The 22256-nt window shown below is 58.6% G+C and overlaps 1 protein-coding gene across 3 annotated transcripts; it reads left to right on the forward strand.

The window, feature by feature from the left end:
- The first annotated feature begins 3456 nt into the window (after window positions 1–3456).
- CDC42EP4 (CDC42 effector protein 4) lies at window positions 3457–21591 on the forward strand. Of its 3 annotated transcripts, none has more exons than XM_054047948.1 (2): window positions 3457–3571; window positions 18570–21591. In XM_054047948.1, the coding sequence occupies exon 2, from the start codon at window positions 18659–18661 to the stop codon at window positions 19643–19645; it is 987 nt and encodes a 328-aa protein (XP_053903923.1). In that variant the 5' UTR covers window positions 3457–3571; window positions 18570–18658; the 3' UTR covers window positions 19646–21591. The 3 variants fall into 3 exon arrangements, with proteins under 3 accessions (XP_053903923.1, XP_053903924.1, XP_053903922.1); XM_054047949.1 differs by lacking the exon at window positions 3457–3571 and adding an exon at window positions 4332–4464; XM_054047947.1 differs by lacking the exon at window positions 3457–3571 and adding an exon at window positions 13629–13739.
- Window positions 21592–22256: the final 665 nt, after the last annotated feature.

The raw sequence follows: 22256 nt of genomic DNA on the forward strand, positions 1-22256 counted from the left end.
GCCCGCAGACAAACCTCGCTGCTGTTCCCGCAGGCTGGGTCCAGGAGGCTCTGTGCAGCCTGGAGCCAAAGCAGAGCTGGGGCGGGTTGGGAGCGCCCGGCGCTGACTGGCAGTTTTTCGAGGTCAGCGGGTGCCTGCGCGTCGCACTCCTGCAAAGTCCAGCTGCCCCTCCGGCTGCAGCCTAACGTCAGCCGTCTCCCCACCAGCCCCGCTCGGGCGATTGATTCTAATTCCTCCTGACTGGGCTGTGTCATGCGAACACGCTCTCCTGCCAGCGCCCTGCGATGCAGCAGCTTTGGGCTGGGGGAGTAGAGTTAAATGTAGTTAGCACTGTGTATCCAAACGGTTATTTATCAGCCAATGACTAGGGAACCAGCGTGGGGCAGTGGGTAGAGCCCCAGGCTAGCATTTAGCCAAGGTGGAGTCCAGTCCTAGCTCTGCCATTGGCTCAGCCTTTGCCCGTGGGAAAGTCACTTCAGCTTTCCTCTGCCTCGGTCTCCTCAGCTGTAAAATGGGGATAATAGTGTATATCCCTCCTTTGCAAAGTGCTTTGAGAACCCTGGACTTTTCACCGTAGGCACTCACTACACGCAGCACACAGCCAAGGACGGCCTCAAGGCAGGGGTGTATCCTTCGGTCCCTGAGGTCTGATGCATTCCTTGGCTGCAAAGCCCAGCCGTGCAACGTTTGTGCCATGCTTTGTTCCCGTGCGAGAAACGGTATGGCTCAGTCATAATGAGCTAGTTCCCCAGAGGCAGAGGAGCCACCATCAGTAATAAACGGATCTAGCAGATGAGACATTAAACTGAGTTTGCTTTTGCAACCCTCCAGTGGCTGCCATCCTGGTGAAAATGGAAGAATTCCTTTTGCAGTCTCAGAGGACAATGCTAATGTCTGAGAGGCAACTGAGTTAGAGGACAGAGCACAGGTCTGAGCGCATTCTAATCCCTGCCACTGACTTGCTGTATGCCCACAGGCAAGCCACTTAACTTCTCTGTGCCCAGACCTGGGCTACACTTAAAAGTTACATCGAACTAGCTATGCTGCTCAGGCCCTGAGCACTACAGTTAGATCGACCTAACCCCCGGTGTAGATTCAGCTCGGTTGGTGGAAGGATTCTTCCGTCCACCTAGCTACTGCCTTGCAGAGAGGTGGGTTAACTATAGCAACATAAAAACCCTTTCCACCTATGTAGAAAATGTCTACATTGCAGCACTACAGTAGCACAGCTTCTACACTACGGCACTACAGCAGCACAGTGTCTACACTACGGCACTACAGCATCTACACTACAGCAGCACAGCATCTACACTACAGCGGCACAGCGTCTACACTACAGCACTACAGTCAGCATCCAAGGCTACACGTGAGCTCCTGCTGGGTGCAAATCAACTTTTGCTGCATTTGCATGCATGGGCACTTAAAAACAAAGGACCTGCCAGACTGGAGCAGACCCGTGGGCCACCCATCTCAGTCGCTGCCACCAGAGACTTCAGAGGAAGGGCAGGAAACCCCACAGCAGGCAGATGTGCAATCATCTGCCCCCCATGAAGGTCTCATCCTAATCCGTAAGAGCTTTGCTAAAACCCTGAAACATGACGTTTTCTCTTCCTGTGTTTTGTTAGCAATAACTCAGAACTTCCCCAGTCACACGCAGCTTTGCAATGACAGTATTTTCTCATAGCTCCTTCCACTTGAAGTTCCCCACGTGCCTGGTGAGTGAATAACAGCTCACAACACCCCGCAGTGAAGAGCGCAAGGAATATCTTTAGGCCCATTTTACAGACCGAGAAACTTAAGGGGTTTCTACAGCTCAGCTGGCAGCTTGCTTCCCAGCAGAGGCAGACAGACGGGCTAGCTCAAGCACAGTGATGTGAACGTTGCAGGCCGGACGAGTACAAGCTCGTCCGACCCCTGGGTCAGTCCTCGGGCTGCAACCCATGCCTCTGTTTTCACAGCGCTAGCTCCAGCAGAACCAGCAAGTTTCTGTCACCCAGGTTGGGGGGCTTGCTCCCAGCTGTAATGTGTCATGAGCCTCATGATAATTATTGTTTCCTTGAAGCCCCAGCTCCTGGAGTCAAGTGGATATGGGATGATTTCAACCTTTATTCCTAAAGGAAAAGTAAGTTTCTAGCACTTGTGGCTGTGGAGAAAGCTTCCAAATGTGACCCCAGTGCACCCGAAACGCTCAAAAAGAAGAAGGCCAATAAAAAAAGAACCTCGCGTCTATTGTTTTTACATAATCTCATGATTTTAAAGCCAATCTTGTGATTTTTGGTGAGCCTGACAATACTGGATCCCCCCCCCTCCCCCGGCCCCTCAGCACAGAGAGGGGAAGGGATATGCCTGTAGTCACACAGCAAATCTGTTGCAGTCTAGCATAGAAGAACCCAGGTGTCCTGACTCCCGGTGATGCGCTGGAGCCACAAGGCCATGAGCATTGGGGCAATAAAAATAGAGACATATACAACAGTACAGTGTGTGTGTGTGTGTGTGTGTGTACACACTCACAAACTCTACTTCATACCCAAAGACACTCACTGCCAGCCCCGAGACAGCCATGGGGTTAATAGAAAGTTGAACACACATTAGGCCGGGGGTTCTCAACCTTTTCTTTCCAAGCCCCCCCACAACATGCTATAAAAACCACTCTGTCCAACTGTGCCACAACCCCTGTTTTTCTGCAGATAAAAGCCAGGGCCGGTGTTACGGGTTAGCGAGCAGGACAATGGCCCAGGGGCCCACACCGCAGGGGGCACACCGTGAAGCTAAGTTGCCCAGGCTTTGGCTTCAGCCCCGGGAGGTGAGGCTCGGGGACCGGGCTGTTGTCCCGCATGGCGGGTCTTCGGCTTTCTGGCCTGGGCCCTGGCGAGTCTAATACCAGCCCTGCTTGGCGAACCCCATGAAACCCGCTCACAGCTCCCCGGGGGACCGCAGACGGCCCCCTGCTTGAGAACCACCACATTAGTAACAACTATCAGGGGTAGCCGTGTTAGTCCGTATCCACAAAAACAAGGAGTCTGGTGGCACCTTAAAGACGAACCAATTTATTTGGGCATAAGCTTTAAGGTGCCACCGGACTCCTTGTTTTCTTCGCGTTGGTAACAGTGTCTCTTTGTTCTCCGGGGTTTCAGACAGTTTTGCCTCACCCTGCTGCTGGGAAAGCACTGACTAACTGGCATGTGTGACCCCGTCTGCCCGGCTCTCCCCTCCCTCCTGATGCAGAGCCGTGTGAACATGACTCGGGGCAATCCAGCATTGGGCAACCCGGCTCTCCCAAATGAGCTGGCCTCTTGCTCCCCTCCCTGCCTGCCACATGGACCCGAGAGTCGGAGCCATGCACGGTTTGAATGGTGGAGCCTGGGGCTGCCCCTGTGACGCCGCCGAGCCCCATTGGCCCTGGCCGAGCCATGACATCATCCCCGAAGGAGTGGGGAGCGCCGGGACGATCCGTTTCAATCCGGAGCCGAAACAACCTTGGAAACTGACATGGGCTGGAGAGACGGGAGGGGAGCGCGGAGCACTGAGGGAACAAAGCCTGCCTGGGAGACGGGCAGGGGCTTGTGACTAGGTAGGTACCCACCCTGCACAGCCCCGGCGGGGCAGAGGGGTTCCCAGGCTTGGGGGGCGGGAAGGGGGTTGTAGGGACACAATGGGAGTGGAGCCAGTTTGCAGTGCGGGGACTGGCTGCAGAGGGGTTCGTGCCATGGGATTTTCCCCCATCGCTGCTCTTTGCTCAGCGGCTTCAAGGGAAATGAGATGGGGGGGGGGAGGGGCTGCTTTTTGCTGGTCAAAGGTGTCCCCGCTGAGCTTCCTGGCGGCTCCTGCAGACCCGGGCTCGCCTTGGGGAGGGCTGGGAGATGGTCCAAGCTGGTTCTCCTCGGGAACCCGTGCGGAGTCCGCCCCCCACCCTTGTAATGAAAGAGACATTGATCCAGCCCCGTCCCCCCCCCCAAAGTCAATGCTAACAAACTAGCAGCCGCTGGCCCTTGCCCGGAATGGGCTTCCCAGAGCCTGGCCTGCAAAGAGCAGCGATGGCAAACGGCGGGGGCTCCTGTAACGCATCGGCAAAGGATGCACGCGTCCCCCCCTCTCCCCCCCGGGAGCCAGAGGCCCTCCGCTGCCGGGTTTTGGCCGTAGCCAGCGGGCGGGGGAATCCGGGAACGCGCGGGGGGGGGGTTGCTCCAGGTAATTTCCAGAGCGGGGCTCTTTTGTCTGGCTCGCCGTCTCTTTAACGCCGGGAGGGGTGGGGACTGGCCGGGAGATTTACTGCGGTGGTTCTGGCTCGCGCGCCGGGCAGGAGCAAAGTGCAGGGGAGCGAGGCGCGGGCGGTGGCCCGGGAGTTGCGCGCCCCGGCTGTGCGTGCGCTGGCAGAGGGGTGCGCAGCGCGGCAGAACTTTGCGCCCTGAGAAGCTCGCGCAGAGGAGGGGGCTGCTGGGGGCGCCTCCGCCGGGAGAAAAGGAGGTGCCTTGATGGGGGGGCGCTGGAGGGAGGGGGCGGCCCAGTAAAACCAGCCCTCGGGCAGGCGGTGGCTGAGACCCAAGCGCTGCGCTTGGGGAGGGGCTTTCCCTTGCTGGGGGGACGGGGGCTGTTGGTGTGGAAGCGGGCCCGGGTTTTCGCGGGGGGGGGCAGGCACCGAGATGCGCGCAGACCGGGCCCGAGTAGGTCTTTGTGCGCCCTCGGCCCCCTTGCCCCGGGATGCCCAGGCGGGGCTGTGGCAGAGACGGGCGGCAGGAAGGGATTTCCTGGGCTAGGAGGAGAGAACGGTGCCAGGGGCCCCTTGCAGGCTGTGCCCGCCCTGTGCCCAGGCTTGCCAGATCAGCCTTGATTCCTCTTATCATCTTATCCCCCTCCAAAAAATGGCCAGCGTGGAGCCCCCACCCCAGTGCCCCGAGCGAGGTGCCCGTGGGAAGGGGCTGCTCCTTGCTGGGTGCCTTGCCCAGCTGGCTGGCGGAGTGAAATGCAATGGAACAAAGGGCTGCAGGCCCAGGCATACAAAGGCCCTGCTAGGGTTACCTCTTCCAGCAGCCCTGCCGAGCTGTGGAGGAGAGAGGCTCTGGCTGGGGATTCGGGCTGACTTGGGGAGTTGGGCAGCGAGAGCGGTTGGTTTCCCTGACTCGGTGACTCTGGCTAACTTTGTTGCTAACTCGGGAGTGGCTCTGAGTTCTCCAGGGCTCTTGCAAAACAAACCGCTGGGGCTGGGTCATCGAGCTGTGCGACGGTAACCTTCGACTCCAGCTAACTCCCAGGGCCTGTTGACACTAGGCTAAACAGGTGTAGTTTTAGCCAACGGGCTAACCCCGCCTTGTGTGGCTGGGGCGAGCTGTATGGCTGGTTGTGGTGTAGCCAGGCTTTGCCTCGAGCGGCAAACACACCTGAGAATTCATCTGAACTTTGCAGTGCTGGGCCTCTGGCCTTCACCTCTTAGCCTGGCTTGGCCGCACCGTTGTGAGCAGCCCGTTTCTTTAACTGCTCTGGGGCCCGTCAGCTGGGGCAGCCCCCAGCCACCATGAATTATTTAGCTGGCCACTCCTGGGATGCCAGAAGGGTTCCAAATAGATGCTGGGAGAACACGGCCTTTGCTGTGTCCGTGCCTGGGCTGGCTAGCTACCACTCAGGCCTCTGTCGCCATGGTGCCCACAGCCGCTCTTAATTGGTGGGACCCAGCAGCTGGCAGAGGGAGGTGGGTTACCAGCTTGCTCCTAGCCTGGGCTTGATTTTTCCACTGCTGCGCCAGGAGTACCATCTCTTACAGCTGTGCAGGGGGGTAAGACCGTAAGGGTGGCTATCGTGGGTCAGACCAATGGCCCATCTAACCCAGTGTCCTGTCTTCCAACGGCGGCCCGTGCCAGGTGCCCCAGAGGGAATGAACAGAACAGGGAATCATCGAGTGATCCATCCCCTGTCGCCCCTTCCCAGCTAGGGACACCCAGAGCAGGGGGTGGTGTCCCTGCCCATTGTGGCTAATAGCCATTGATGGACCTATCCTCCAAAAATGTCTGATGTGTTTAAATGTGCTCCGGGTGGGTGTGACTGACTAAATAGGGGGCCAGGGAACCAAGCCCCCTCTCCACCCCACCTGCCCTCTCAGCTTTCTCCTGCTGCAGGAAGAAGGCTTTGACCTCTGCCCCCGTGCATGGGGGTTAGCCTGCCTCAAGCTAGACAGGGAGCTCACAGCTCGGCTTGCTTGCCAGCTGGGGTGCTGGGAGCACTGAGCAGTTGCCCCTTGCCAGGGGAAGGGAGGTGGGGACCAGTGCAAGGGATTCTGGGGAACATCTCTGCAGGATCCATTGTGAATAACTGAGAATTGGCTGCAGTTGTTGGTTAAAGGCACCTGAGAGATACCTTGCACCCTGTGATGTTTTGGCCCCTTCCAGGAATGCTTGGAACTGCTGATGTTGGGTTGTGTCTGGCAACATCCCTGCCCTGTAGGGCGAGAAGGGGGCTAGTTGAAGGTCTCTGCAGCCTATGGTCTGTATTAGAGCTGTGCCAGGGCTTCGATGAAGACTTCAGTCTGAGCGGAGTTCAAGGGCCTGGAGAGGAGCTTCCAGGCTCGGGCTCGTCTCTGGCTTAATGGCTCCATGTCTCTCCGGGGGACGTAGTGAGTGCACGGACTTCCCTGGGGAGGGCTCTGAAACTGGCGCTCTGCCAACCGACGGAGAGCTCTGGGGCAGTATCTGCTCTGCGCGCCTCAGCTCAGTCCAGCAGCATGAGAGATGGGACTAAACGGCAGCTTAGCCCCGGCCTGAGTTAGACATCTGCCCCGGATGTAGCAGTTCTTTGATAGTCCTCTTCATCCATAAATCTCCAAGCCCATGTTCTCCCTGTTTTACAGATAGGGAAACTGAGGCAGGGGGAGGGCTGGGACCTGCCCAAGGTCTGCCAGCGAAGGAGGGGCGGAGCTGGGACCTGAACTCAGGTCTCCTGAGTCCCAATCTAGTGCCCAATCCACTAGGCCATGCTGCAGGCAGTGCTAGAGCTTGGTTCTCGCTAGCACTGTGGTTTGACTCCAGGTGAGGTCCAGAGAGAAAACGATTCAGTGCCTCCCTCTTGGCCCCCAGTCGGAAGGTGCCTTCATGTCAGAGGCTGGCACGGAGCCTGACCTGCCCCCAGCAGAGTCCTCGCCCTGAGATGGCGCTCAGCGAGCAGTGCCCGGGCCATGCTTTATGTGGCGAGCGATTGGCAAACCAGTCCGGGTCTTGATGGAGTCCAAGCTGGATTCTGCTTGGGAGCAGAACTGGGGTTTGCCTCCTCTTGGCCACAGCCGATGTCTGTGAAGGGGAGTGATGACCTGCTGGTAGGCAGTACCAGCGAGCTGCATGCCCACTGCTGACGCAGAGGGAAAGATGCCCTCTGCTAACAGGCTGAAGCGGGGGGGTTCTGTAACTCAGGTGAATCCTCTACTGACTCTCCTGACTATAGGCCGCATGACACAGCAGGTTATTGTATTCAGGGTGGGAGTCATTTAAAAGGGCTTCAGCTGATGTGAGTGATTTCTGCTGATTGCTGCAATCTGGGTCCCATTGTTCTGTGTGTTTGTTCTGGGGTGGGTGAGTTGGTTAACCAGTTCCCTGGTGAGATATCCCTGAACTGCCTTCAGTCTCCCAACACGGAATTCGCTTACCATGGTCTTGAATGGGCTGTGAGAAATCTGGCTGCTCACTCCTCACCGCTCGCTCCTCACCCTCCCACAGCCACAATATGGGGACGCAGGAATGGCAAGACTGGAGCAGAGCAGCGGTCTGTCTAGTCCAGTATCTTGTGAAAGACACTGGCCAGTATCTGCTGTTTCGGAGGAACTTGAGACAGTTAAGGGATAACCTTGCCCCAGGGAATGTTTCCTCCTGACCCCCTCCCTGCACTAACTAGAGGTTGGCTCATGCCCTGAAGCATGAGAGTTTATAGCCTTTCCCAAACTCCTGTTGTCTTTGTTAGTACTTAATGCAACTCTGGATATCCTTGCATCTGAAGAAGTGAGGTTCTTACCCACGAAAGCTTATGCTCCCAGTACTTCTGTTAGTCTCAAAGGTGCCACAGGACCCTCTGTTGCTGGATATCCTTGTCATCCCTAGAACTGCCCAGTCCTTTTGGAAATGCTGCTAAGCACTTCAGGTTGGTGATATCTTGTGGCAGTGAGTTCCACAGGTTAATTGTGTCTGTGTGTGGAAGATTATGCTGGCAAGAGCCAAGATCCCTGTCTCCCTCTGGGTCAAACACTCTGGATGGGGATCTAATTTTCTCTGCCTGATATTTTCCACCTGCTTTGCAATAGGTGCTGCAGATGCTTCTGATAAATTAACAGCATATCAGCTGTTTGAAAGTCTAGTCTGTCAGTCCTACAGATGTTTCTGCCCTGCCGCCAACACTGGCACCTCCAAGGAGGGTGCAAAACTGTCTCCTTTCACCCTTCTGCCTGGGTGTCTTTGGGCTTTGCCCAGGTCTTTGCACTGATGGCTGGAGGATGGGCCTCTATCTTCAGGGCTGGGGCCTGCTTGGCAAAGGGTAGACAAGGATTGCAGCTTCTGTCTGCAGTGAGGGAAGATGATGATTATGCGACTCTCCACCTGCAGCTATTCTGTGTTGGTAGCTCTGTGGGCCGGAGGTGGTTCTTTGTTTGGGTGTTGAGCTCAGGTGTGCAGACAGGCACTGTAAAGGGCAGAGATTCTTGTTGGATAGTACAGGGCTGATCATCTCTTGGACGCGCTCGCTTTCCCTCCGCCAGGTTTCAGGTGGAGCTCTCGCTGTGCAGCCCAGCCCATGCTCCAGTGAGTCTGACGGAGGAAGGGGGGTGGGGTGGAACCTCCTGCGATCTCCTAGCTTCAGGGCGCTGCCTCGTGAACCAAAACCCGCAACAGAGCCGGCGGCTCTAGTTTCACGCCAGCCAGTCTTGTGAGGGATGGCAAAAGAGCGCGCGTCCTGGTGACGGGGCGAGGCACAGCCAGCGTAAGTTAATGCGTCAGGAAAGCCCCGAGTCAAGGCCCTTGATTGCTCTTGACTTCCGGCTTGTCACTCCTGCCTGCCGCCGTGTGACAGCCTGCCCTCTGTGCAGCTCCATGGGGCGGAACTGAGAGCAGGGCACAGATCCGGGGTTGGGATTTCGGAGCTCCTGGGTTCCAATCCTTGCTCTGCTGCAGACTCTGTGCCCGATTGTGCCAGGTGCTGTACAGATGTGTGGGCTGAACTGTCGCTCACCCAACACCTCGTGGAGCTGCTGGCACCGGTGTGAAGTGCTGCCCGGGTGTGAAAGGCCACAAGGTGCGGGTGATGGAGAATGGATTCATAACGAACAGATGGTTCCTGCCCTGAGGAGCTTGCAATCCAAGTCCCTAAACCACCTAGAGCAGCAGTTCTCAACCACGGGTCTGAGGCCCCCCTGGGGAGCTTTGATCAGGTTTCAGGGAGTCCACCAAGCAGGGATCCTCATTAGACTCACTGAGGCCCAGGGCAGAAAGCCAAAGCCCAAGCCCCTTGGCCCTCAGCCCCACCACCCTGGGCTGAATCCGAAGGCTGAGCAGTTTAGCTTCGTGGGGCCCGCTGTGGCGTGGGGCCCTGGGCCAATGCTCTGCTTGCTACCCCCTAACACCAGCCCTGGCTTTTATCTGCAGTAAAACAGGTGCTGTGGCGCAGCTGGGCCGTGGAGTTTGTATAGCAAGTTGGGGGGTGGGGTGGCAGAAAGAAAAAGGTTGAGAACCCCTGACCTAGAGAGCAAATTTAGCAGGCCTGAGTTGGGGGAGGAAAAGCGGGGTAATTGACTGGTCTCTGCTCCCCCCTGACCTCCCCTTGCTACGCCACCCACCCTCTGAAATGGGTTTTGGCAGTAGGAGCGAGGCTGTGCTCTGGGAGGGCAGTTGGCACCGCCTGCCCCTGGACGCTGGCTGCCTCTTTACCTTTGTCTCGGGTTACACTTGCGCTTTCTCAGCAGATTATTAGGAGGCGGCTGTTAAGGTTCTCCGGGCTGGTTTTGTCAAAGCAGCAGCGGGAATGTCACGGGATCTGGTCTCCTTCCTCGCTGAATAAGCAGCAGAGAAGGGGCTCTCTCCCGCGCCGAGGCAAGCCCAGCACCCCTGCTGCAGCCAGAGAGCTCTGGAAGCCTGTAGTAGAGCTCCCTGCAGTCTCCCGCTCTGTGAAAACATCCCCTCTCCCGCCCCATCTTCCCCAACTGTCTCGAGAGTGAAGCTTGCCAGGGGAGAGAGAAGGCACTACGAATTCGCCCCTTTCCTGCTAGCTAGGAGGAGGAAGGCGGTGGCTTGTTCTGGGCCCCTAGCAGTGTGGAGGCTTCTGGAGGAGGGCAAAGCTACTCAGTAACGTGGGTAACACTTGAGTCTCCTGCTGCCTTTAGCCAAGGCTTTCAAAGTCTCTTAGGAACGCTAAGGAAGCAAACTTGCCCCCATGGTTAGCTGTTAGGGCTGGGTCCGCAGCTGGCCTAATTCAGCGGATTGTCATTGACGTACACCAGCTGGGGAGCTGGCCTGGGGGGGGTTCCATGTCTTGTGTGAAACCGAAGGCCAATAGAAATGAAATCAGGCAAAGGAAAAAGATGCGTGGGCAAGTGTGTAATCCTCTCCCTGCATGCGGCAATGAGCTAGGGCATGAGAACCTGGCAGGGAAACTGATTAGAAACTGACTAGTCGGTTTTTCCATTACTTGTAACTCCTCCCGGCTGGAGAAGGACCAAAAAAGGCAGGCTTGGTTTTCAATCCGAGGAGATGTTAGTGATAGATAAGGAAATCGGACACCCCAGTGAGGAGGGAATTGGTTAGACCAGTGGTTCTCAAACTTGGGCCGCCGCTTGCTCAGGGAAAGCCCCTGGTGGGCCGGGCTGGTTTGTTTACCTACCGCGTCCACAGGTTCGGCTGATCGCGGCTCCCACTGGCCGTGGTTCACTGCTCCAGGCCAATGGGGGCTGCAGGAAGGGCGGCCAGCACGTCCCTCGGCCTGCGCCACTTCCCGCAGCCCCCATTGGCCTGGAGCGGCGAACCGCAGCCAGTGGGAGCCGTGATCGCCGAACCTGTGGACACGGTAGGTAAACAAACCGGCCCGGCCCACCAGGGGCTTTCCCCGAACAAGCGGCGGCCCAAGTTTGAGAACCACTGGGTTAGGCTTTACCCTGCCTGGATGGATTAAACCTAGTTTATGGATAGGAAACTGACACCAAAAGGAGAAGTGTGTGTGAGAGAAAGTAAAGTGAAGTGCCGGCTTGCACTTCAACCCAGCCACCAACTGTGTGGAACCCAGGAGACCAGGCTCCCATTGCCTTCCTCAGCCACTAAATGCTCACAGCTCGTGTCCAGTGACAGACTCTGTAGGATTTAAATCTGTACAGTGGGGTGTAGGAACCAACAAACGGAAATCAGACCATGTAGCATCTTCTCAGATACCACGCACAGCACCTTGAGAGCTGCTGTTCAAATCTCTGCCTGACCACAAGCATCCTGTGGCCAGTCACTTAGGGTCCGTCTACACGGTGCCTAAAACCCGGCCGTGAGGCTCAGCTCGGGTCAGCTGACTGAAAAACAGGGCTCAAACGAGCAGTGTCGATGTTTGGGGTTCAGGTTGCAGCCGGGGCTCTGAACCCCAGCAAGGGGGGGGAAGGTCTCAGAGCCCAGGCTCTAGCCAGAGCATCTACATTGCTATTTTTAGCCCTATGGGGTGGGCCCCGCAAGCCCGAGTCAGTTGATCCAGGCTCTGAGACTCGCTTGCTGTGTAGATGTTCCCTTTGTCTCTCTGTGGCTCGGCTCGGCTCCCCATTTGTGAAGTGAAGATAATATAGCACTGGCCGGTCTCACGAAGGTGGTGCTTTTCCTAAAAGACGTGCGCTAGGAAGGATTACGGGGCAGGTCCCTGGCCCGTGTTACACAGGGTCAGATGAGGAACTCGAGCCTGTGGTGTTCGTTTGTGTGGTGCTCAGACGCTGTACCAATGGGGGACACGCAAGTACCGGAAATGGCTGGTGGATTGATTCCTCTGAACGGCCTGGGAGGGGCAGGCGGTTGGCACGTTCTGTGTAGCTCATTTTCTGTAACCTTTCAAAGGACGCTGGGGAGAGGAGGGAGTTGCAGCCTTGCTCAGAAGAGCTGTGAGCCCAAGTACTTGGCGCTGTGATGAGAGATTGTCTAACAGGTTATTGTTTAATTGGGGTAGAAGCCGGAGAACAGTTTGAGCCTTGTACGCTCTCTGAAGCAAGAGCGGCGAGATGGAAGTGATTGCAAAGCAGGAAGTCTGCCCTGCTCCCGCTCAGCAATGGAGGAGCACTCAGGGTGTGTCTATGGGGACGTCTACACTGCTATAAAACACCCTCCGCTGGCCTGTGTCAGCTGACGTGGTCTCGCGGGGCTCAGGCCGGGGAGGATCCCAGAGCCCGGCCAAGCCCAAATATCTACACCGAATTTTATAGCCCCCCAGCCTGTGTCAGCTGATCCAGGCCAGTTGCGGGTGTTCGATTGCCGTGTAGACGTACCCTGGGTCTGTGGGGGAAAGCAGGGGACCTGCAGGGCGGGCTGAGCGGGGACGCGGGGCTGGGGGAAGGGGCCAGCGAGAAAGCTGCAGGGTGGGGGAAGTGGTAATGGAGAAAGGGTCAGGACTTTGCTCCAGCAGGGCAAACGGAGCAGACTTCGGAGGATGCCAGGTTGGCTCATGAGTACTTGCTGGCTGCAGCCTCTTGTGGGGCTCTGTCTCTGTAGAGCGTCCCCTTGCCTTGGTCACCAGCAGAAGGGGGCGGGTGAAACCCATTACACGGATGCTGCCTCTATCAGTCCAGCAGGGCGGGCTCTGATGGCGAGGTCTTGATGCCCCAGCCTTGGGGGGCCCCCGGCATTGTGACAGCGTCTCCCCAGGTCTGGCAGATGTCAGCACCTTGGAGCACTTTGCTGGCGGAGCAGCCGGGTCCAAATCTGGACTGTCCCATAGAAACCTGGAAGAGAGGGAGACGCTGATCCCTGCTCGCTGCCCCAGGACAGGCACGTGGAGCGCAGCCACTGGAGTCTCTCTCTCGGGGCCGTCACTGGCGCTCTGTGGCCCAGCGAGGCAGGACAGTCTGGGGAACGTTTCCCCCCCTCCGAAGCCCAGCGCGATCTCTGAGCGGGGCCTCCAGCTTGTCTGGAAGTGGCAGTAAAACACATGTAAGAGGAGCAGGAACGGTGCTCGCCGTGGCCCATGGAACAGCCGACTCTGTCAGTGAGCGGTACCCATGCCGTGTGGGGAAGGCTGACCGTGACCCTGGGCTAAGATCTCTGGATGGCTCCCCAGAGCAAGTGCAGGGAGAACAGGCTTCCGAGGACCATCCAAACGCAGGCCAGTTCTTGTATATCCCGTTACTCAGTGCATGGAGAACAGGTGTTGGATTGAAAGCCCTGAAGATTATTATTCCTACCACAGACACAACAACTGAAATCACAGCTCCACTGTGCTGGGTGCTGCACAAGTGAGAGACCATCCAGGTCCCAAGGAGCTTTTCCAGTTGTCTGTTTAGACACGGCTTTGCTGCTGTCCCTCTAGACAACAGATTGGAGACAGGCTGTCTCCTTTTCCCTGTTTCCTAGGCGTGGAGGGAGGCCCAGAAAGGTGAAGTGACTTGCCCAAGGTACACAGGGAGTCAGTGGCGGAGGAATTGAACCCAACTCATCCCCGCCTGGTGCCTGAACCACAAGAGCATGTTTCTGGCTGCTGAAGTTCTCCAGCACAGCAGACCATGGGGAGCGGCTTCCCCAGGACACCCTGTATCCCATGCCCTGCAGATGTGGGTAAGACCTGGCCTGGAGGGACCCTGCGTACTAGCCAGAGGGCAGTGGCACTCCCATGTCACAGCCAGTCCTTGGTCTTCTGCTGAGACTCGCAACCAGAGGGCTGGTCACTGCCAGTTTTGGGAGGCCCTTGGGCGGGAGGTGTCATTGCTTTGCCACAGAGAGCTGTTCAGAAGCTCCCAACTTGTATCCATCAGCCCCTGCGGAATCCTCTCGTCTCTGCCCGGGGGCACGGCTGAGCTGGGCTGGATCTGAACCGTCTGCCTGGCAGCGAATGGCTCCGTACCCCACTGCTGATCTCCCCGTTGCTTAGAGCTGCTTGGAGCGCGTGAGAGCTGGAGCCATTGCGCGCTGGGAGGGCAAAGGGGTCCTGAACTCCACAGCTGGCTGGGCTGGCCGGGGGGTATCCTGTAGCCCCTAAGACACACAGGTGTGGTGGGTGGGCATGGGCATGGGGGGGGGAGCAAAGAACCGGAGTTTGCCAGTACTAAATTCAGCTGGAACTGGCAAACAAATAAGACCAAGTCTCAGGCAGACCTCACCCCATCTTCCTAACCAGAATCCCAGCCACCTCGGAGTCTGGGACTTGGGCAGGTTCCTGCCCTGCTCTGCCAAGCCCCTACGCTGGGAGCGAACGCGAGGCAGCTCCGTCCATTCCCTGTGGCTGGGCCGGGCCGGGCAGACTGTGCCCCAGGGGTCTGGAGGGGAACGAGTCGCAGGCTGGGATGCCGTGGGGTTGGGAATCAGAGGCTGGTAAGGGGGCAGGGTTAATGCTGCAGAGGTGGGGAAGGAAGCCAGAAGGGGGAGAACTGCCTTGGGTGAAGGGGCACTGGGATGGGTGAACGGCTGTGAGTGCTGGTGACCCTCTGGTGACTGGGGCATGGCTCCCTTCCCAGTGGGGCGGGCAGCCCCACAGCCTTTGGCAGGCCAGTGGGGCTCTAAATGGCACAGTGGCATTGCGTGAGCTGGGTTGTGGGGCGCAGAGGATGCATGTTCGCCCCTTTCCTGCTCTTCTCTCCCCAGACCCAGGCAAAGGGTCAGTGGAGCCAGACGCCCTGCGTTTGCTTCCTGCTGTGCGATCGCATCCCGGCTATTTGTTGCTCCTAAATTAAACATTCAGAGTCTGCAAGTCCGTCCCCGGGGGCGGGGGGCTGTGTGCTAAACGCTAGGCTACATGTGTGCGAAAGGCTACCAGGAGAGCCGATCAGCGAGTGGAAACAATCCTCTGGTGCATCCTGCGTCCTCTCATGTTGCTATGGGGCTCTTCCTCCACCCCCTGCCTCAGCCCCCAGGGATAGAGAGAAAGGAGCCTCTGTCCCGTAGCACCCAAAACAGCGGGGTGTCTGCCAAAGCTGGAGGGAGAGGATGGGGAGCCCAGCTGCATAGACTCCCGGCCTAGTCCTTCAGTCCAGCTCCCCTGTGCCGCTTTCTGGCTTCTGGAGACCTCGCCTTGCGCCCTGAGCCGCGGGTCTTGCTCAGCGTTCGAGGTGGCGCTTGGACTGTACAAAGGGCAGGCCTCTTCGTGCGCTGATGCCACGGCCGTGAGCATGGTATTAGCACGTGGAGGGAGCACTGGAAAGCCAGAAACACCAGGAGACCATCTCAACACCCTGGTGAGCTAGGAGTGATGGGCACAGAGGGCCTGTCCCTTTAACTGGGGACAGGTGTCGCTGGGGGCCCCTAAGATAGGGAGCGGGGGTTTCAGAACGGCTACGGGCTTTGCGTGAGCTGGGTTGTGGGGTGTGGAGAACGCAGAACAGCAGGACATGGGCTGCCTCGCGTGTAGGCATGTGTGCGTCTCCCTTTCTCTCTGATGCCCATCTGTGTTCCAGTCACGGCCTGCTTCTCTCAGCACCTGCCTCTCCTCTGCTCCCCTCTCCTCCCCTCCCAAGCTCAAACTGCTCCCTCTGCACAAGCTGTGGGGCGGCGTGTGACCTTAGAGAAAGCTTTCGCTCCAAAGGGGCCGCTTCTGCTGATGCAGGCGCTCCCCACGGAGGCCTCATCACCAACCCCTCTCAGGAAAGTCCCGGCTTCCGGGCCAGGGAATCTCCCCAAGCCCCTGGGATGGGCTTAAACAGTCTCTAGGCAGCATGACTCAGGCAGTGATGGGGCAGGGAGGAGAACGGTGCAGTCTGCCCCCATCTACCGTTCTGCCAGTCCTGGCTGCCTCGTGCACAGACTGACCGGGGCAGAACGGTGCCTGAGCCCCTGTGCTCCCAGCCAGCCGCCGCCACCAGCATGTGCCTAGATAATCCGGCTGTGAGGATGCAGCAGAGTGCAGGGGTGCTGGCGCGGAGCCATGTCACCGCTGGGGTGGTTCGGTCTCTCAGTAGGGCTGTGGAAGCCGGCGCAGGCCCACGCGAAGCCGGCTCTGACCCATGGGATCCCCCTTCCACTGACGCTGGCGGCTGGGCTGCTGTGCCTCTGAGAGCCAAGGAATCCAGTGCGCGCGGCCAAATGCAGTGGGATGGGGAGGGCGGCGGATGGAAGCCCGCTCAACTAGGAGCTGGAGCCAGGATAGTTCCCCCCGCCTGGAGGAAGCACCCCAGACGCCGGGGCAGCTCGGACGGTTTCTTTCTGCCCCACTCCATACGGCTCGTCATGCTGAAAACCCCGGCCTGGGTGCAGGCGGCGGTGATGGGCCTGTCGCTGACTGCCCAGCTCCTTCAGTGGCTCTAGGGACCCCTGGGCTTGGGTGGAAAGGAAACGTGTCCATTGTCCCTTGCTACCAAGGCACCTGGGGAGATAGGGCCCGGACCACGCTGCTCCCAGCCCCCGGGAACCAGCAAGGGAGCTGTGGCCTCCTGCGGGGCCATCTTCTCTCCTGCACCGCTGCAAACGCTGCTCCACCCTCATCCTGCTCCCCAGCCTCCGCCCGTGTGGCGGCCGCAGCTAGTCCAGGGCTGAGAATCTCGGGCCGGGTCTGCACCAGTCTCTGCTGGGAACGCTCCTGCCACGGCAGCTATGCCTGGGCTGGTGGGCCTCGGAGCAAACCTAGATGCTTGGGGGTTAAACCCTGTCTGCACTAAGTGCTCTGCCTGGTGGAGCTGAACCTGTGCTAGTGCAGTGGGGAGACGTCCTAGGGTAGACACGCCCGTGCCCGTCAGTCTCTGTTCCTGAGCAGTCTGTCCTTCCCAGCCAGAGCCCCCTCCATGTATAGCAGGAAGGGGGTTCTGTGCTAGCGCCCAGCTCGCTGGGGGAGCAGGGATGGAAAAGGCCAAGAACCGTGTTCTGGATCATTCCTGTTCAATGTGGTGGTTGGTTCCAGCCCTGGTGTGACGAGCCCCAGGACAGCAGCGTGGGGAGCTGGAGGGATCCTTCCTACCAGTTCTCCTTGGGTCCCGGAAACTCTGATCCCCTTTCCCTCCGATTGAAGGCAACTGCCTTTCTCCTAGTTGCGTGGCGGAGCCCTGAGCTCGTGGGGCCTCTCTGCATTTTCCAGCCCTCCTTGCGCGCTTCCTGCCGTCTGTTTCCAATTCCTCCTGGCGGCTGCTCCTCGCCGCTTGCTTTACGTGAGAAAAATCCAAAGCATTTTCTCCATGTGGCTTCGAACAAAGCCGCCACCTTGCCACCCGCCCTCGGTAAGAGGCGCAGGGCCGCAGTGGGGTGAACCGTCCTGTCCCTACAGACTGGCCAGTTCTGCGGAGTGCACCGGGCTCTGACTTCCTCAAAACCCCTCGGGTTCACGGCCTCAGTTTCTCTGGTGCTCACGTTCCTCTCCGGTGCGGGGCGAAGATTGTTCCCACAAGGCTGCTGAATGTTAACTGCCTCTAGCTCCGGGTAGCTGTGACTTTCCTGTATTGTGGGTGGCCCCTCTTGTGCCGTGGGGTGCAGTGTGACTGTCTTTCACCCCACCCTGCATAATTGGGATGGAAATTTTACCCCTATCCCAGCACCCTCAGTGAACTAACAGAGGCAGGGAGCTCACTGCTCTGGGGTGTGGCATAGCGGCTTCTCAGCAGACCACATCATTACATGGCCGTTTAGCACAGGAAATAGAGACGAACCCTGTATCCAAGTGACGCTGCAGGGCAGGGGCCGAGAACGAGCTGGAACGTGATTAACGGCAGCTGATGCCAGCTCCAACACCGGGGGAATCTGCCAGGCTGGAAAACTGGCTGGTAAAACCCATTCCGCTGGCACCCCTGCTCCGTGGGGCAGGGACAGTCTCTCCAAAGCATGCCTGCTGCTGTGATAACATTGTCCCCTTGAGCCTCCCGTTGCTGTGACCCAGCTGACCTGTCCCGGACGCCTCACCCGGCCAGCACTGTCTGCAGAATCAGCTGCTTGTGGCTAACTGCGTTAGTGGGTGCAATTCTCCCTCCCATACCCGCTCAGTCTCTGTCCTCCGACACCGGCCACTATTAAAGAGCGCGGGATGGGAAGGAAGGGGGCCTGGTGGCGGGGCCTGCAGTCTGGACTGAGCCAGGCCCCCCTGGATCGGTCAGGGGGGAGATTCTGGAGGAAGGGAGAGGCCTGTTTGCAGGGAGGGGGCGGGGGAGAGACTCTCGAATTCACTGTTGCAGGGGCTGAGCTGAGCCGCTGGCAGAGCCAGCGCATTCCAACGGCCAATGCACGTTTCCCGGCCCCCGGGGGCTGAGCAGGAAACGGGGCTGGGGGCTGGCCCTACAAGGGAGACGCCGCTCTGGGTTGTGGGGGTGGGGGGAAGTACTCTGTAGAGCTGCCAGCGCTTTGTGGTGCAGGGAGCGGGACACGGTAGCCATGGCTCCTGTGGGGAGTGGCCCAAGGGGTGGCTCTCCCCGCTGACTGTATGGTGCTGGTGAGGCTCCCCCAGCCTAACCCGCGTCCTCTCTTCTCTCCGTGCTGTAGGTGAGTGCTGCTGGGGAGGACAGCGAGACCTCGCCGCCCAGCCCGGCTCCCGAGGAAGTGCCCGCCGCCCGGCCCCCCTTGCCGGGACAATGCCGATCCTGAAGCAGCTCGTCTCCAACTCGGCCCACTCCAAGCGGCGCTCGCGGGTGGATCTGACGGCTGAGATGATCAGCGCCCCGCTGGGCGACTTCCGCCACACCATGCACGTGGGCAGAGCAGGGGACGCCTTCGGGGACACCTCCTTCCTCAACAGCAAGGCCGGCGAGCCGGAGTCCCCTGAGGAGCTGGGCTCCTCCAAGCCCGGCCTGCTGTCCCGCAAGTTCCGCAGCAGCAAGAGGTCGCAGTCGGTGACGCGCGGCGACCGGCGGGACATGCTGGGCTCCCTGAGGGACTCGGCCATCTTCGTGAAGAACGCCGTCTCCCTGCCTCAGCTCACCGAGAAGGAGGCGGACAAAAGCGCCGGGAAGCTGCCCAAGAGCCTTTCCTCGAGCCCTGTCAAGAAGGCACCGGAGGAGGCGGCCGCCACCCCGGAGGAAAAGCCACGTCCCAATGGCGCAGCCGCCCACTCCCAGAGTCCTGGCCTGGACGAGCGTGACTTTGGGGACCTGACAGATCTGCCTGTCGTGGTGCCGAAGAGCAGCTATGGCATGAAACACGCCGAGTCCATCATGTCCTTCCACATCGACCTGGGGCCCTCCATGCTGGGGGACGTCCTGAGCATCATGGACAAAGACCAGTGGGAGCAGGATGAAGACTTTGGCTCCGTGGTACCTGAGGAGCTCCGAAGGGATGGAGGCCCTACCCGGGTACCTGCAGCCCACCGGCTCAGCCAGGAAGGGAAGCCCCTGCCCGATGCCCTGGTGACGGCGCCAGCCTGCCAGGACCAGAGCAGGAACCAGGTCAGCAGGGACAGCCGTTCGGTTTCTAGCTGCACGGCACAGGGGCTGGAGGAGCGCCGCCCATCACCCGAAAGACAGAGCTACGGGATCCCAGATGGCGCCCGGCCCGGCCCCCCCAAGCGGCACGACAGAGAGTTCTCCTTCGCGGATGAGGAGGACGATGAGATCAGAGTGTAGGAAGGCGGCTGATCCGACGGGTCTGGTATAAATTTGCGGTAGCTTGGGCACAAGAAGGGATAACCTGAAACTGACACGGTCAGAAGAAATGGCACCGGGAGACACTTAACTCAACTCCTTTCCCTTTCCCTTTCCCCACGGGCTGTGGCCAGATTCCCCTCCGCTCCTCTCTGACGTCCCTCCAGGGACCGGGCGAACCTGTGAAACGGGAAGATAGATGTCGTGGGGTTAGTGTTTGCTATTTTGAGGTCACTGTGGGAGAGGGAGAAACTTGGGTTTAAAGTCATAGTATTACGTCGAACAACCTCTTCCTGTAGGGCTGCTGATCTCTGCGAGCTGGGGAAGAACAGCAGGCGGGAGAGAGAAGAGCCCGCTAGCCTGTCTGGAGACGATTCCTTTCCCAGAAGAAAACTCCCGTCTGTACTGCAAGGGGGAAATGTACTTTCGTTTCCATTGGACTTGGGATATTCACTTGATCTACTGCCCACATCAAGTAATACAGAGTCAAGTGACCAGGACAAGGCTTAGAGCCCCAGTGCCCTTAGTAATATATATTTTCCCCCTTGTGTTTTTATTGGTCTCGGATTTGTATTGGTAACTCTTTTTAACAGCAGATGAGGGGAAATTCCCGTCTGAAAGAACTTGGTTCAAGAGTTTAGACTTCTGCATATTGTAGAGTGAAGTGGCATTGGAAAGCCAGCGGTTTCTAAGCCTGCAATTGATGGTACTTCTCTTTGGGCAGAGCGCTGGGAGGGCCTGCAGCTCCAGAGGCGGGGGGAGGGATTTTTTTACTCTTGTATCTTTTTTTTTTCCTTCTTTTTTTAAAGTGACCTCTGTTGCAGCACCTCTAGGCCCACGGGCTCCCTGCAGCCTGCCACAGCTGCTCCTACATATTGGACCCAGACCTCATCCAGCCCCCCCCCCCCTTGAGAAACCCTCTCCTGTCCCTGCAGCAGCATCACATCTCTGGCACAGCGATGCCCGGATACACACCCACACACACACCCTGACGCAGAGCTGTAACGGATGCCGCGGGCATTGGAGCTGCCTGCAGGTCTGGCGCTCTAGAAGAGCACTATGGTGCCATTACCAGGTGTGTGGAAGGTTACGGCGGAAGGAGCTGGAGGTGCCTTCTGGGGAATCCCCTTAACAGGGCTGGGGCAGAGATGTTGGCTGGCCCCCCCAGCTATTCTATTGCTGGCCCCTGGCCTGCCCTCCGCTCCAACCCCTCTGTGCCCTTCCTCTGCTGCATGAGCAGATGGGATGCCCTGGGAGGCAGCTGTTGGTGGGGTGAGACCCAGCTGCCTTCTGGCAGGAATGGAACAGAGGGGCAGGGGGAAGGGAGTGAGCCCACATTCCTGGACTTAAAGCTTAGGGGGATAATGTCTGGCTCCTCTCCCAGCCGAGCCGTGGGAGCCAGTCTGCACACATGGGCACGCTGGGTTCAGAGCACTGGCACAGCGTCCTGAAGCCCAGTGATCTGGGAATGGGCAGCGTGTGCAGGAGATGCAGACTCGCTCTCCTCTGCCCGGTCTCCTCCCAAGGGAGACGCCCCCTGGCCAGATGCTCCTGAGCCCAAGAGCGGCCAGGGGCGGCCTGACTAGGAGGTGAGGAACCATCCTACCTAGGACTCACAGCTGTCAGCACCACGCTGGAGAGATGTGTCCTCGCCCCCTGGGCCCTACCCTGCCTTCCGCACGTCGCGGGTAGCAATAAAACACTAACTTGGACCTTTTCTAACTTATTTTCTTTTTAAATGTGGTTTTGCGCTAGATCCCCTCCCCCCCAGGTTGAAAGCTGGGTGCCCCAAGGCGTGGCCTAGCCTTGCCTTGTGACTGGGCCTCTGTCCCACGTGCTGGGAGCTGTACGGTACAGATGAATGGAGGAAGTGGGGGGGTTATGATGTATGTAAAATGCAGAACAGAATTAAACGGTAGTGAAAGCAGTGCCTGGCTCCTTGGGGGTCTTTGATGCTGGCTGGGGGGGGGTGTTGTGTCAAGAGACTCTTCCCTGTTCTGATTTCTGAGGTCACCTCTGCTACGCTGGTGAAAATGTCTTCTCCTCGCCTGGCCCCTGCCCCGCTTGGCTTAGCTGCAGAGACCTAGGGTGACCAGATGTCCCGATTTTATAGGGACAGTCCCAATATTTAGGGTTTTGTCTTATATACGCGCCTATTACCCCCCGATTTTTCAAACTTGCTGTCTGGTCACCCTACGGAGACCTCTGGTGCCACCATAACCTCCGTCTGGAGGGTGGGCAGAGACCGATGGTGAGTAACCAGGAGCTGCTCTCATGTCTAGTGTCCCCAGGGCTGCCCAGCAAATCCACCGGCCCTGCTCGACGCATTGCACCTCCCTCAGCTGGAGTGCAGAGGCCTCTTGCGCTGTGGAGGGAGAAATCCACCAGGCTAATCGCTCCTTCTGGGGATTTCTCCTCCTGGCGGGAGATCAGCCCTGCCTCTGGTTCAGACTCCCTTTCCCTTTGCGTGGATTTGAAGGGGAAATGGGCGAGGCAGTGCTGCTGGAGTGGGGCAGGTACGGGGAGGCGGGGGGAGAAATCAGCTGGCTAACAGACGAATGGACCAGGGGGAAGCAAAGACCTGAGCTTGCAG

The sequence above is a fragment of the Malaclemys terrapin genome, chromosome 13 (assembly GCF_027887155.1).
Source record: "Malaclemys terrapin pileata isolate rMalTer1 chromosome 13, rMalTer1.hap1, whole genome shotgun sequence".
Classification (NCBI taxonomy): domain Eukaryota; kingdom Metazoa; phylum Chordata; order Testudines; family Emydidae; genus Malaclemys; species Malaclemys terrapin.

What these genes read in the sequence shown, in the direction of transcription:
- CDC42EP4 (XM_054047947.1), top strand. Translation starts at nt 13,688, where the DNA reads ATGGGGAGCGGCTTCCCCAGGACACCCTGTATCCCATGCCCTGCAGAT. An exon ending in CCCATGCCCTGCAGATGTGG is followed by an intron (nt 13,740 to 18,569) that starts GTAAGACCTGGC and finishes TCCGTGCTGTAG; the next exon opens with GTGAGTGCTGCTGGGGAGGA.